The sequence below is a fragment of the Gymnodraco acuticeps genome, unplaced genomic scaffold (genome assembly GCF_902827175.1).
Source record: "Gymnodraco acuticeps unplaced genomic scaffold, fGymAcu1.1, whole genome shotgun sequence".
Lineage (NCBI taxonomy): Eukaryota > Metazoa > Chordata > Actinopteri > Perciformes > Bathydraconidae > Gymnodraco > Gymnodraco acuticeps.
The window spans coordinates 74,807-90,188 of NW_022990966.1; the positions used below are offsets into that span (position 1 = coordinate 74,807).

At 41.8% G+C, this 15,382-nt stretch overlaps 2 protein-coding genes across 21 annotated transcripts in view; both read left to right on the forward strand.

Annotated features, from left to right (window-relative positions):
• Positions 1 to 5,805, forward strand: part of pld1a (phospholipase D1a) — a 50,992-nt gene extending 45,187 nt beyond the window's left edge. For all 3 annotated transcript variants that reach the window (XM_034235271.1, XM_034235269.1, XM_034235270.1), the window contains exons 20-26: positions 36 to 124; positions 249 to 362; positions 540 to 589; positions 714 to 848; positions 1,849 to 2,002; positions 2,199 to 2,316; positions 3,714 to 5,805. In XM_034235271.1, coding sequence (XP_034091162.1) covers positions 36 to 124; positions 249 to 362; positions 540 to 589; positions 714 to 848; positions 1,849 to 2,002; positions 2,199 to 2,316; positions 3,714 to 3,938 — 885 coding nt within the window. In that variant the 3' untranslated portion in view covers positions 3,939 to 5,805. The remainder of the gene's footprint in view (positions 1 to 35; positions 125 to 248; positions 363 to 539; positions 590 to 713; positions 849 to 1,848; positions 2,003 to 2,198; positions 2,317 to 3,713) is intronic.
• A 4,092-nt stretch (positions 5,806 to 9,897) lies between these two features.
• tnika (TRAF2 and NCK interacting kinase a) overlaps positions 9,898 to 15,382 on the forward strand; it is a 71,423-nt gene continuing 65,938 nt past the window's right edge. For 17 of the 18 annotated variants that reach the window (XM_034235402.1, XM_034235405.1, XM_034235404.1 and 14 more), the window contains exon 1: positions 9,898 to 10,296. In XM_034235402.1, coding sequence (XP_034091293.1) covers positions 10,240 to 10,296 — 57 coding nt within the window. In that variant the 5' untranslated portion in view covers positions 9,898 to 10,239. The remainder of the gene's footprint in view (positions 10,297 to 15,382) is intronic. The other variant, XM_034235418.1, reaches the window with a different exon arrangement.

The window sequence follows — 15,382 nt, forward strand, 5'->3', positions numbered from 1 at the left end:
GGTTTGTTTCTGTATATTTGATCTTCTCCTATCAGAACCAGTTCTTCATCAGCTGTGCCGACAACAGGACGGTCTACAACAAGATCGGAGACGCCATCATCGAGAGGATCCTCAGAGCGCACAAGTACTTCCCTTTTTCTTTTGGTTGTTTAGGTTGTACTTGTGATTAAAGGAAGGCGTTGAGACACGATTGGTCTCCTCTACTTCTGCTTCTCACGTTTATGTAACCGATGTGTGTTTGCTCTCAGGGAGGGTAAGAAGTACCGGGTGTATGTGGTCACCCCCCTGCTGCCTGGCTTTGAGGGGGACATCACCACCGGAGGAGGGAACGCCATCCAGGCTGTGATGCACTTCAACTACAGGTGGCACTCATGGCACTGAAATAAAACTAATTTTATATTAAAAGAAGAAGAGTGAGGGGAAATGAGAAAGCATATTTGGAAGTGTCTTTAGAAAGCTGTTGTATTTCTTTCAAGTTGTGAGTCTAGGATGTGAAATATTTTAATACTTTCTGATTATGTTTCAATCCGCCTCCTCAGAACCATGATCAGGGGAGAGTACTCCATCATCTCACAGCTGAAAAAGGAGAGTAAGTACAAAAATACATTTTAAATTAATCGTTTAGAAACCCAATATTAAAGTTAGAGTTGGAAAAGTGCAATTATTTTCTAATTTATCCTCATTTTCTCTCTTTTCCCTCCTCTCCTCTCCAGTGGACGACCATTGGATGAATTACATCTCCTTCGCTGGCCTGCGGACTCACGCTGAGCTGGAGGGACGCCTCGTCACAGAGCTCATTTACGTCCACAGCAAGATGCTCATCGCTGACGACAACACCGTCATCATCGGTCAGTCTTTCGTCTGCTCTCTCACTTTCTCACTTTTTTTCTTTTATGTTGTTCCACCAACTTCTATTCTCACTCTTGTCACTTTTCAAAGGTGATAAATCAAAAAAATCTGGCCTCGGTTGTATGTCTGTAACCAAGTGTGCAGTAACGAATGTGAACACAAACAGTGGCCGTTTCTCAATCGCGAGGATGCTGGCTTGGTAGTCGTGTACTTCCAAGTCACTTCCTTCAGATACGAAGCAAGTATACTTCCATGCCACGGCTTCGGAAAACGAAGAATAATGGAACAGTGTGCCACTCTCTCTAACGGTTTCAACATAAACTGTACCGAAAATAAATACCTCACGATGTCTATCTAATTATGAACTTGCTTTACTTTCACGGAACACTTTTTTGGTGATAACAAATTTAACAAAGTAACATATTTACCAACACATGTTCTACGCCACTACATACTTACATTTAAATGTGTGCTGCGTCGGTTCAGCCATTCTCCGCAAGGGTTTTTGAAATTGGTCCGTGCGCAAAGCATTGTGGGGATTTTAAGGACGCGAAGTCTACCCATGTGCAGCCTCGAAATTTCCCCCAAACCAAGGACGCGGACTCGGTGGAATTCCAAGTATGCTGGAGATTGGAACAGTCCTTCGGCGGCACTCGATGACGTAGAATCCTTGAAATATTGGCTTGGAAGCCAGTATCCTTGAGATTGAGAAACGGCCAGTGACTGCTGTAGCATAGCTCTGCTGCGCCCTCTGGTGGCTGATAAGGCGCAGCACTTCAACTCAAAAAGGATTGAAATATGCTCTCTCTTGCACTCGTTTTTTATTTTACTATAGCTTTTACTCTCTAAAATGCTTATTCTGACAATATTGTTAATGTAAGTCTTATAAAGGTCTATTGGTTTATAGAACCATAACATTATTGCTATTTGAAGCAAGATGATGTCGTATTGCTACTAGTCAGATAATATTCAGTTTCTTGTTCTGTTCGATTGTTTCAGGTTCTGCCAACATCAACGACAGAAGCATGCTGGGTAAACGTGACAGCGAGGTGGCGGTGATTATCGAGGACTCTGAAAAGGTCCCTTCGATGATGGATGGACAGGAGTACGAAGCTGGACCCTACGCACTGCAGCTGCGCCTCGAATGCTTCAGGTGTGTGTGTGATTGAGACAGAGTTGTGTTTAAGGAGCACTTTATCATTTAGTGGAACATTATACAAAGTTATGTTTCAATTCTAAAGGCTTACTAGATGTATCTTGCCATCCATATTTCCTCAAAATCACTTAGAAATCTCTTACGAGTAATAAAGAATGCTCTGTTTACATAATGTATCTTCTCTTTTGAACAGGACTATCCTTGGAGGTCACACTGACACCAGTATCGACCTGTCTGACCCGATCAGCGAGCGCTTCTATAAGGAGGTGTGGATGACCACGGCTGGCCGCAACGCCACAATCTATGAGAAGGTACGGGGATACATGATGGTTTGGGAGGGGACATTATAAGTCATTAGCCTGAGGAGCTAGATGGTGCTTTTTAAAATAGCTGTTACTTAAACATCATTATCAAATGTCACCTATCTAAGAAAAACATGTATAACAAGTTTAGGATTCATTCAATATTAAGGCACAAGGTGAAGTGGGGATCATTCTAGTATATCCAATCACCATAAATATGTGCCACTAGTGGAGAGCCTGACTGTTGTTGACTTAGGCCCAATCCCAAACCACGCCCTACACCCTACCCCTACACACTCCCCCTCCGTGACGGAGTGAACTCCGTGGAGTGACACTCGCAGCTCAACGAGGCTCCCTCCTGTCAGATGGAGGGAGTAAATACAGCAGCAAGCTTTGGGACGGCCTCCCCTCTCTCCGGCAGAAACAGGAAATGCCGTAACTGTATGTAACAACGGTTTCAAATCTGCATCTCTTAGACAAAAAATTGAAATGAATAACTAAAATAAAACTCCAAACGTCTTTAATTGTGTTTTTGTTTTTTGTAAAGCTCTTTTAGTTTTAAACCTGATGTTTATAAGCTTCTTAATTTTTGCAACGGTCTGTAAATATACACAACTTTATAATAAAATGCACACATTTACCTTTTTCTAGACTAAACACAGGTACAATCCGAAGTTAAAAACATATGAGGTCATCATGAGGTTGTTAACATCGCAGTTTATCAGTGGGTGTTTGCTGGAACTACTTGTTAACAGCATGTTTCCTGGCGGACACACACAGCGTTGAGTCCGGTCAGGTAGAGACCGGTCTCCAGTCAGCACCGCTGCAGACTCGCCGTTTGATTGCTTGGTAGCCCACTCCCCCTCCACACTCGTTGGTTTGGAACAGCACTTAATGTGGCGGACCCTCCGCGCGAACAAGCAGTGTGTAGGGTGTAGGGTGTAGGGTGTAGGGTGTAGGGTGTAGGGCGTAGGGCGTAGGGCGTAGGGCGTAGGGCGTAGGGCGTAGGGCGTAGGGCATAGGGCGTAGTTTGGGATTGGGCCTCTATCACAATGCTTTATCCTCGGGCCATTTCACAGTCAGTTTTTCCACCCCGAAAAGTAATTGGGATTTTTTCTTAGCAACCTGTTAGTGGGCGGTCAACATGTCGAATTGTCCTTGGGTACTTAACTCCGAATTGTCATTGAAGTATATGTAAGGTGTTTCTTTGGACTAAAGCATCAGCTAAATGCCATGTATTGTAACCTTGAATATGTGTACTATATACCAAGTTACTCTATCCAACAGATGGTGATATATTTCCCATGCTGTGGACTAACATTGAGCTGCAAGAAGTGGTTTATAACTAGTGTTTAAGTTCAAGTCATCAGTATGTAAACAGTACATGTGTGTATGTTTTTCTGCAGGTGTTCCGATCCCTTCCTTCCTCCCTGGTGAGGAACATGTCTGAGCTGGAGCAGTACCAGGCCACGCCGGGTTTGGCCCAGTCCGACCCGGCCCGCGCTCAGGAGGAACTGCGCAAAATCCGAGGCTTCCTGGTCCAGTTTCCTCTGGACTTCCTGTCTGAGCAGAACCTCATGCCCTCAGTTGGAACCAAGGAGGCCATGGTCCCAACGGAGATCTGGACATAAAGGATGCCAGACACGTACACATCAGAGTTGAACTTTCTGAGCATCTTGAGTGAAGTATCAGGATCGTCTTCGAATTTGTAACGTTGGATTATTGCAGAGACCGTCTTTAATCCAGAGATGAGCGAGTCTTCTGGATTGACATGACTGCCGGGCATTGACAAATCCCTCAAGCCTGTTTCTACTGAAAATCACTAAACTGTAGTCACAACTTTTTGGGTAAGCATTAACTCGTTTGGGATGTATGAAGAAGTGAACGATATCGCACCTGAGGACAATATTTATGACTGCATTGAAGCTGTGGAGATGAATAACAGGCACATGAACTCTGGTTTTAGTGAATCAACTCAACTCTGCCCACGTTTCCCTTTTGGACTGGATTTCTAAGGTATGAGGGTGAGGCAAGAGCAAGTTTTTGACAATGACGCTAATAAATATTCAGTTCTAGTTTAAAGTAATCGCAAAATACACCGAGATGGTGATGCATGTGACTTCCTGAGTTTGTGGTCTGTTCTTGTAAGGTGCATCAGCGCTACGTACACCGGTTTATGAGCTCACAGAGGACTGATGAGTTTCAAAGTCTGTTTTCTCAGATGTGTCTTGATGGTTATTTTCTGTAAAACAAATCCAAAACGTGATCACTTTTTCCTGTGCAGTACATGGTTCTAACTATGCTTGAGTCTTGTTAACTGAATTCTAAAATGCATATACCAATCACATCTCTGAAAAACATTATATTTCCTGTCGTCAGTGCTTAGTGACAGATAACCACTAGACATGATGAGGTCTGAACTGTACTGCTGAAATCAGAGGGAGCTGTGTTGATCTGAAAAAGGGACAACATCTAATTCAACTCAGTTACAACACAATGTGTTCAGAGGCTGTATCAGTGGTACATTTCAGAGGCTGGATGGGACAATCGGGTCATCATTTCAAAGTAGTCATTTCCTCTTTGCTCAACAGATGGTGCTATTTTCTTAAAAATGTACGGCGGTCTAATATGGGCCTTTATATTCCTCATGCCACTTCTCTCAGTCTTATATACAGTGTTTGAACAATTTAGACAATGATTATTATAGCATGCAACCCATGCCGAGATAGCGTTTACGTTTCCAGTTTCCTGGCAGTTCCAGTGGTTTTCTTGATGAAGATTTTTGCTCAGCGTCAAAATAAAATCTTGTTTTTTTTAAATGTATCACAGCCTGTATTGGTCAAAGAGAAGGGACTCTGACTTACAGCACAATATGAAGCAAATGTAATTTGTATAGACTAAATGTGACGCGAAAGAACCACTCCTTTAGAACCCAGCTGAACTGGATTAGTTAACGATATTTAGGTTATGAATCACAGAGTTGTCAGAGGAGGATTCCTGTAAATCAAACCATCAACGGCTAATTTGGCATCAATAGGCCTTTGTATATGACTTTCCGCCTAAGTCACGCACACAGCATCAGAATCCTTGACACTTATTCAACAGAAGAAGACAATAACTTTGATGGAGGGGATCCATATATTGTTAAATGGGACCAGGGAATTGATGGATGTAAGCTGAAGTGGGTGAAAACATCCCAGCCTCTGAACTGATTTCAACATATTGTTTACCCATGCTGGATTTATCATTGCATTATCCATGGAAAATTGATGTATTTTCTATGTATGGCATATGGATGGTTGTGACTTCATATTTCTTTATCATAACCATCCGCTATCTGTACCCCTTGAGCTCAATTCAGCTGATCTTGCTTCCACTGTTTATGTATCGTACCTTTTTTCTACATTTGAAACCTTTTTCTAATTTGTGTCTGTTCATGTAACACAGTGTAATTCATCATTTAAGTGGCTAACAAATAAAAATATATTTGGAAATGTTTCTTTCAGTTAACTAAGTTAATATAAGAACTGTATTCATCTTTCTTTATTGAATATTTACACTGTAATCGAAGGATTATTTATTACAGATATCTTAGGTGTCTTTCTTTCTTTTTTCAGATATCTCTCAGAGGGGCGTGGGGAGGGGCTCCTTATTTTCATCTAAAGTAACAGACAGAGAATCAGCACTTTTGAAACAGGGCTGAAACAGAGGGGATTATGGGTAATGCTGCAATGATCTGTTTGGTGTTTGGAGCCGAACACTTCAGAGACATGTTTGTATCTGAGTCCTGTGATATATTGATGAAAAACAGTATAATAGGAGACCTTTTAAGATGTACAAATATAAAAAGTAATGGAGTAAATCAACCTTAATTGCCATGCGAACAAAATAAACGTTTGAACCAGCAAGAACCTGCTCATCCTAAATGTATCTCACAGTCAGTGCAAACTCTTGGGTGTAATAATCAGGTGGTTTACCTTAGGGGGTTTTATTGTTTTCCCAGTGTTGTGAATCCTCAGGATGGAGGTTTAATGTGCAACCAGGAAATGTAACTGTTAATGAGAATTAAATATTAAAGTATGTGAATACAAAGAAGTGGAAGAGATATTCCTTGGAAACGGACGGACTCGCCCTACATGAGGCTTTCAGTCAAACCCATTGAATGTATGTTGGCCAACTGTGCGCACTCAGGCCTCTCCCGTCGGGACTGTTAATAAAGCTTACGGGACAATGAGGATTTCTAACGAATCCAGCAGGTTTCCTGGCAGGTCTAGTTTTGATTTGATTAAGCATTTTACCCAGCGACAACATATAATCCCCTTCTTTGTAATGTAGCGGTCTGTATCCGTCAAGCTTTTTAAAAATAATTTTGTAATGGTATTTGGCATTTTTTGTAATTTTTGTAGGGAACTTGTGTTTTTTATTTCGAACACTTACCACAATATCTTGTTAGGTTAGCAACTTCCTCTAAATGTGATGATGCACCTTAAGACATCCGCTCAGCTTAGTTATTCTGTGTTTTGTTCTAAAAAATAACTGGTTAATGATCTTCACTAAGGTTATGAAATTATAATGTACGGCCTTGGAGATGCCAGAAAAATAATTCTAACGACATTTCAAGTTTCATTTAGCAGGATTCCTGTATTCGCAAGAATGAGCCTTTGATTGCATCTTGATGACTACGTAACACACCCAACATGAGAATGGACTTATTCAGCAGACTCACTTAATTGTTTATGATCACCGCCTTTGTTTCATCAGACTAAACGTTTTGGTTTGCAAATTGTTCTGATTTGGATATCAAAGTGTTGGATACCCTTGTTTTATCATTTCGTTATCTTTTCAATAGGAGTCATATAAAATGTAGGAAGACTTTTTTCTGCAGTTGGAAGTATTTCTGAATTGAGCCTGTTCATGTAACACATTTTCTTTTGCAAAGTTAATGTCAGAATGTCAATCTTTTTTCAGTTTTCTCAACTGTGTATTTTCATTGTAGTGTATGGAATCTTTTTTTTTGAAATATTAACTCGCGAATGTTGAGTTAATATTGTTGTGCTGCTTTTTTTTATTATCAGATAGTCAAGGTGAGTCATTTCATTTCATTTCAAACCTTTATTTAACCAGATTGGTCCTATTGAGATCATAGATCTCTTTTTCAAGGGAGACCTGGAGCATATAGGTTCCACATGAAACATAAAACAATAAAGGACTTATACATTATATTTACAGGATACATTTACATAGTTATAGACATTTACAAGTGCCCATAGTATCAACAAGCATTTAATTTAGCCTAGCTTTAAAAACATGCAGAGGAATGAGATTGCTCAGTTTCAATTCTTGCTGAAGACTGTTCCAAGCAAGTGGAGCTGCGCACATAAAAGCTGTCTTACCTAAGACAGTCCTTGCTCTTGGCACATCTAACAATACTACATCATGCGATCTCAGACAATAGCTGCTTGCAACTCTCTGTGTTATCAGAGAGCAGATATAATATGGGAGTTTACCCAAAAAAGCTTTATAAATAAACGTGTACCAATGACTGAGCCTCTTTACAGTAAGTGATGGCAGACCTGCTTTGGCATACAGGGTACAGTGATGAGTAAGTGCTTTACAATTAGTGACAAATCTCAGTGAGTAAAGGTTTACAAATTATATTTAAAACTAAGCGTGTCGCTGCTCATTCAAGGTTGAAATAAACGTTTCCTCCCAAATGTTAAATGTAACGCAGGTGATCAGATGTTTTGCCAAGTATTATAAATCTACTTTATTTGTCTGTTGACAAAACTCCAACTTTATGAAAGTGGAATTGCTGGAGTATTTATTTGTATTTATTAAGTGCAAGATACACCTGGAATCAAATGTAATAGCCTCACAATATCCTTTCAAATGACTTCTTTTTGTCTGTGTCAGTGTGTTTCCTCATTCTTAATGTTAGATCATGTCCATCACAATTTGTGTCATTGTGTTATGTCCCTTTTTCATTGGTATTTTCACATTTATCTTGTAAGATATGTTTGTTGTTTTTACATTGCTTTTACATTGTCAATTGTGTTTGTTGATTTGTGAAGCCCTCTGAGACAAATATGATTTGTGATATTGGGCTATATAAATAAACTTGATTTGAGTTTAATTGAATCATGTTTGTGGTTGTACTGAATTGCATAATATGCTGAAGTGCTGTTGTTATTTTACACACAATAAAATAATAAAATAAATATATAGGCCTATATTAAAAAGCGAAATATATATCAAAATACAAAATAAATGGAGACTTGTCAGTGAGTCAGTTTCAAATTCAAATTCAAAACCTTTATTTATCCAGGTAAAATCCCATTGAGATCAATGATCTCTTTTTCAAGGGAGACCTGCAGCAGTAGGTTCCACAAGAAGACATACAAACATAAACAACAGAACAACCTGCTTAACCTGCCTAGCATATGATTGACAATATTCAAATGAGCAAATAGCTTCTTATGTCAATAATTATGAAGTTTATACGATGTTTTTGAAAGAAGCAACCACGCAAGTAAATTAACTCAGTTAAGTTCTCAGGAAACACCACAGAGAAATACCAGAGGCTCAATTAATTCTCTGGAAACCTGAGAGCACAACAATGGCTCATGAATCCTTTCCCATAACTCGGTGACAAGTGATGAATTACACAGAATATTATATAAGATGCCAAATAACACTCAGCACGACAGACATTCTTTCACTTTTGTTCTATTCATGTCTATATATTTACCAGGTTTTGACACCCTCAACTAGCTAATCTGGTCCCTCAGTGCATTGCTTTTCTTTTGTGTTACATTTAGTGGATCCTAAAGTACATTGTTTTCTACTCGTACAGATTGCTATTCAGCACGTGAAAACAGTTGTATTATGTCTTGTTTGGCTCTGAAGGGTTTTCCAAAGGGGAGTAGTACAAATTAATAACATAAAAAGCAATGTTCAAGACAACCACACAGTGCCTCAAATTGTACTTAAAAACAACACTTGAGTAAATCTATCTTATAATAGTGAAACACTTAATTGCTGGATTTCCCATTCAAGACTCAATCAAATTTAGTGTGCAGGAAGGACACAATACCAGGTGACCTGAATTCAAAGGCAATAGTCCTACAATACATTTAATTATAACTTAATTTAAATCTAAAAAGTTATAGTCAAATATTTTGTAATTGTAGTACATGATATTCTGAAGTCTTGTTATTTGGTCCAGCCTTAATTGCAGTTTGTTGAACAAAAAGGCAGGGTATATAACTTGTAGTATAGAAGTATATAAATGTAATTAATTTTGTTTTATTTGTTTCTCAGTGAAATAGAGATGACTAAAAACAAATCTTTATTTCTTACGTGTGCTTGAAAAACTATTTGACAAAGACGTCCTCATGTCTTTGAATAACAACACACAGGGTGACATCATGCATTATTTAATAAAACGCTGCTGCTCTTTAGTCCGCATGTATGTACTATGAGGGTCATCGAAAAGAAAAAAAGAAAAAGTTTGGGAGTCCCTTCAGCCTCAGCAGACCCCGCCCAGTAACAGGCGTGGTTTGCCGGGGCAGTAGGCAGCGCTTCCCCCCCTCCTCCACACTCACTCGCTGTCACAGTGGCAGTTGGAGGACGAGCAGCACCAGCAGCAGTAATCCACTTTCCACGGCGCTTCACATTTCTCTGTTCCGTCTACATCCCGCAGACATGGACCTGGAGGTGCTCATGCACCCGGCGCTCTCGCTTCCCATCCTCCCCGTGTTTGCGCTCTAGCTGTGCGCTCCCGCTGCTGACCACAAGGAGACTGTTATTATTTGTCCGTGTAGCAGAGAGGGGACCGACGGTAGAGCCGCAACCAGGGACTCAAACCATCGTGACAGCAAAGGCCGTTTCAGGATATCAGGCGACTGAGAGCGGCTCGCTGTGTCCTCCATCATGGCGACTGACTCTCCAGCTCGGAGCCTGGACGAAATCGACCTGTCCGCTTTGAGGGTATGTGACATTTTTACATCTTTCAAATACAGCTTCATGTGAGAGGAACTGGCGTGTGTGCGTGCGCGTTTCTCCTTCCCTTGAACCTGACGGTGTTCCCTGAATAGCAACCGGCAGGATGCGGATGTGTTGGAGCCAGGCCGCCACAATGTGCCAAACTATACATTTTATTATATTTAAACAACATTAACAAATGTAACAGCTGCCTCGTTCACCTGAAGCCTTACCTTTATTCAAGCCAGCAGCAGGAAGGTGGATGGTGTGTGTGGTGGAGGTTGTAGCTGGGTTTCTGCTGACCTGGATAGTGTTTTTTTCTCTCTCTAGCCCAGGCTATTATAGGCCCATCAGCTTTGATTCAGAGTCAGACAGCAGTGAAATGTAACCTACTTCTCCCACACACTGCTTGGATTGTGTGTTAAAGAATTAGACATGAACGGTTCCTTGTTTTCATCCCACATTTGTATTAATCCAACCCCTCTTCTTACTCCTTTTTTTGGCAAATGAGTTCCCCTGCTGTTTTGGAGCTATAGTACTCTTGTGCCAACCTGTAGTCAGTGCAGCCTGCTCTCCTCCATCAAAGCTTAATCTCTGTATGCTGCAATAGCCAGTTCTTTTGTTCATCCGGTGTGTGCTGCAAACCACAAAACACACTCACAAACAGCCTCCTGTCCTGGTACCCATGTTTTCGCTTCGCTGAGCACGGTGTGTGTTATTCTGAGTGTGTATGGATGTCTGCCAGGCTGCACACAAGTAAGGGATGCTGCACACAAGAAAAAAGGGCTCCAGCTGAAGACCTGTTTGCTGCTCTGAGAAATGAAACCACATCACACACTCAATGCAGTTGTTGTCTGCCTGCCCGTATTTACCTTCTTTATTATGCCCACATGTTTCATTGAATGCCTTTTATTCTGTCTGTCTCCTCTCTGTTCATGTCTGTTTCTGCCTAAGTTACAACTGCTCGTCCATCTACCTGCATGCTGTTCCTCCTTTATTTTTTTATTCATGTCCTCGCCGTTTTTCCAGCATCTTGTTCGTCTGACTGACTGAATGCACCCCCCTGTCTATCTGCCAGCCGCCCCTGTCTCTTAGCATTATCTTTCGTTGCCCACCTCTCTGCCATGCCTGCTTGAAGAAGAGTAATGTTCACAGGGAAGGCGAATGAAATGTTCATAACAAATGCCACTTTTTGGGTTAGCACCTGCACTATGTTGCATGTTTTCACCGCTGTAGGGATTGTAGATTTGGAGGAAGAATATAAAAGGAGAGGAAGAGAAAGAATGAGACAGACAGAGGAATGAGGAAGAGATGGGAAGTGTCTGTGCATTGGGAGTCAGACCATGCTTGTCTCTCAGAGGCGTGATGTCATGTCCCTCACTCTGACTCAGGCAGCTACAAGGACACATATAAATGCTCCCATTTGTGTGAACATCACAGGGTCATCTATTTGTGTATTTATCCGAGTTGTCTATTTGTACCCTTTTGCCTGTATAAATGTGTACCTGGCTCCTAAGGAATAGTGTATTTCTCTTTCTAAGATCATCTTCAGTCCTGAGGCGAGAGATTTTCCTCAGATCGAAATGTTGCCTTGAAAAGAGAAAAAGAGAAATACCCTTTTTATCTGTAGTCTCATGGTGTGTGCAGACATGCGTCCTGCCGCGGTTAGGTATTTTTTTGCTTTTTGAGAAGCTTTATCTGGATGTGCGCACTCACTGTTCTGATGTTTGTGTCTATTACCAGAATGAGAAAGATCTTAACACTTTGTGTGACCGACATGACACCCTTCTGTTCTGCCATAGAATAAGATTTGTTTTAATAATAAGACCTACGTAAAGTAAAGTAACCTCTAAAACCCCCGGTTTGCTTATAGGTTACCTTGTTTTAAACACTTCCTATACAGCAAGGCTTTGTGGTAACCCAAAAAACCTTAATTTTGGTTTGAATATTCCCCTTAGTGTAAACACCACACAGCTTCAGTCAAGTGTTGGAGCAAACGGAACCAATCATTTTCCCAACGCAGCGAAAGAGAAGTCAAAAGAGTCCACGTTGAAAGGGCATGCCAGTGTTAACATGTACCTGGAGCACAGAAATGCATTTTTGCCTCCTCTGTAGAAACGTTGAAGTTGATTAGTGAAGGTCACTTTTTCGTGAAAACTATTAATCACTGAACCAACGGGAGATTTTCACATCACACAGCCTTTTCGATCTTTCTCCACATTTGTCTTTATCTCAACTTCTGTTTCCATTCGTCACGTTTTTCCATCTTCCCATCACATATTATTAACCCCCACACACACACACGCACACATGCATGCACGCACGCACACACACACACACACACACACACACACACACACACACACACACACACACACACACACACACACACCATGTATACATCACTTCAGGGGACATTACATTGACTTACATGCATTTCCTGGAGACTTATCCTTACCTTAACCATAACCAACACATGCCTAACCCTAATCCTAACCCTAACCCTAACCAAGTATTCACCCTAAAATGAATGATCCCCCTCATGGGGACCTCCAATTTGTCCCGATAAGGGAGGCGAGTCCCCACACGTGACTGTGTAAACAGATTTAGGTCCCCACAAGTATAGTAATGCTAGGCCACACACACATACACACACACACACACACACACACACACACACACACAGTCTCAGATGAGTGTACAGTCAACCACTGGACTGGCTAGACAGGAAGTAGGTCAGCTGGCGAGGTGGGGAGGGAGGGGGGGGTGATTATAATACTAGCGTTGGTGATAGTGGGGGGGATTGTTTTTGTCGGTCCATAAAGGGGGGGGGAGGGGGGTCAGGGTGCAGAGTTAGCTCCTGCACTAGGTCGTTCTTAGGCCCACTGACCAAAGATTCAAGGCTTTATTCTTAAAATAAGCCCCATGGTCCTCCAACAATGCAACATAAATATATAAATGACATAAAACAATTAGACAGATTAAAAAAAAAACTATAAAAATGGAAGAAGAAACAGAGTAGAAGATAATGTTGCAAGGATTGAGCAAAAACACACACACACTGATGTAAAAAGACAGACAGAATTGAGTGGGAAGTAGAGAAGAGAGAGAAGTGGCTTTTTATGTTTGCTGTCTCGGCACTTTTCCCTTTTTCTCTTTGTCTCCCTCTCTCACTCTCTTTTCTTGCGCCTCATCGGCTCCCTGCAACCTTTTCTGGTGTCGTGCATCAACCCCTGCACCTGTACAGATGCGGCAGGTTTCACTCCAGTGGGAAAGGCCAGGGTGAAAGGCACACACAGAAATGTCCCCGCTGTTGAGCGTGACTCACAATGACAGGAAAAAAGCCAGAAGAGGTCGATACTCTGTGGTGTTGATACAGACTGTGGTTTTTATGTAAAGCGTTACTCACACGTGCTCACAGTCATAGGTCAGAGACGTCAGCAGCACAGGGTCATCCAGTCAGCTGATGAGAGCAACAGATGGGAAACCAGCAGGAAGTGTAGACACACACACACACACACACACACACACACACACACACACACACTGGCAATACTGAAGTGAGCTGGGACTCAGGTGGGCGCTCTGAGATGAAAGCGAGAGCAGGTGAGGATGAAGGGATATGGACACGGTAAGAGAAAAAGACGCAGAGGGATAGTGGGCCCGTGATGGATTCACTGAAATGGGACGTGTGAAGATGATTTGAGCTTAGAGAGATTTAGAAAGAAAGTGGGGTAGAAATGCAGAGAGAAGAAGAAAGTGCTGTGCTCGGGATAAAAGGTGGAGATGTGACCAGTGACTAAAGTAGTCCGAAGCAAAGACCCCTCTCCAGATCTCCTCCCTCCCTCCCTCCCTCTCCATTCCCGTTGCCCAGTAAGGCCGCATTCCTCGGCCCCTCACCATGGCCGCCATAGTAACGGGGCCACAGCAGTGCCCAAGGCTTACACAGAGCTTATTCATGAATAGTCTATATACTGTATGGCAGTCTGTCGCTGAGAAATGCCCCTCTCCCCTCCCACCCTCCTCTCTACTCTGCCAGCCTGCTTCTAGTTGACCTATTTCCCCCTCCAAGTCACTGATGGAGCCACAACCAATCTTTAATTCTCTGCTACGCCCTTACACAAGCACTTAGATGTCAGACCTGCAAAGAATCTGCCAAATGATATCAGTAGTCGATGTCATTTTCATGTAAGTGTCATTTTGATACCAGATGATTTAGGAAATTAGTGATTCAGTCAATGCCAAATCCTGCAGAGACTTGTTATGTTCAACTCCTTCTCACAGGAGGTGATTTAGTTTAGGTAGTAATTCTAAGCACAGTTTCTGCCGATAAATTACATTTAAAGAAATAGACCTTAGAGGGTACAGTAACATAAACCCTGTATGATTTCTAAGTGCAAAAACAATGCGAAGACAAGGCCAAACTTACATTTTTTTATAATAAAACGTTTCAGCATATTTAGGAGGCATTTACTGATACATTAAGGGAGTGTGCACAAGACCACTCTCCCTAACTCATGCTATCTTCCCTTTCCCTTCCTGTTTAACACATAAAGTACACACTGAAACTCAATCTGAAGTGCTTAAAGGAATCACATGCATGTAAACAAGTCCATAGCAGGAGCTGAATCCCTCCGTAGTGTCTGAAATACACGGTGCAGGGCAGGAAGGCAGGAAAGATGGATTGGAATGACAGAAGGAGAGAGCGGGCAGAAATTGAGAAGAAAAGATGAATGATGAGGGGATGGAGGGATGACAGGAAGAGGTGTGAGATGGCAAGCTGGCAGAGACGGATGGGAGGCGGGGATGGGTTCATTAACATCGCAGAACTAACTCTGCGGCGCGGATCATCTTTGGCGGGCTGTAAATCTGTGATTAAGAGTTGACTCGTGTTAATGTACTGTCCATGTCTGGGTGAGACCTACTGGGAATTAGGCTACAACAGTGTAGAAGCAAGCAGTGGTGAGCCCTGTTGTTAAGTGTAAGTGGTTTTATAAGATGCAGACCCAGCCCCAGCATGACTCCTATCATCCTCTTAGGGTCTCTAATTCAATCCATCTCACTTCTCTGTAATTCACTTTCTAAAGACACT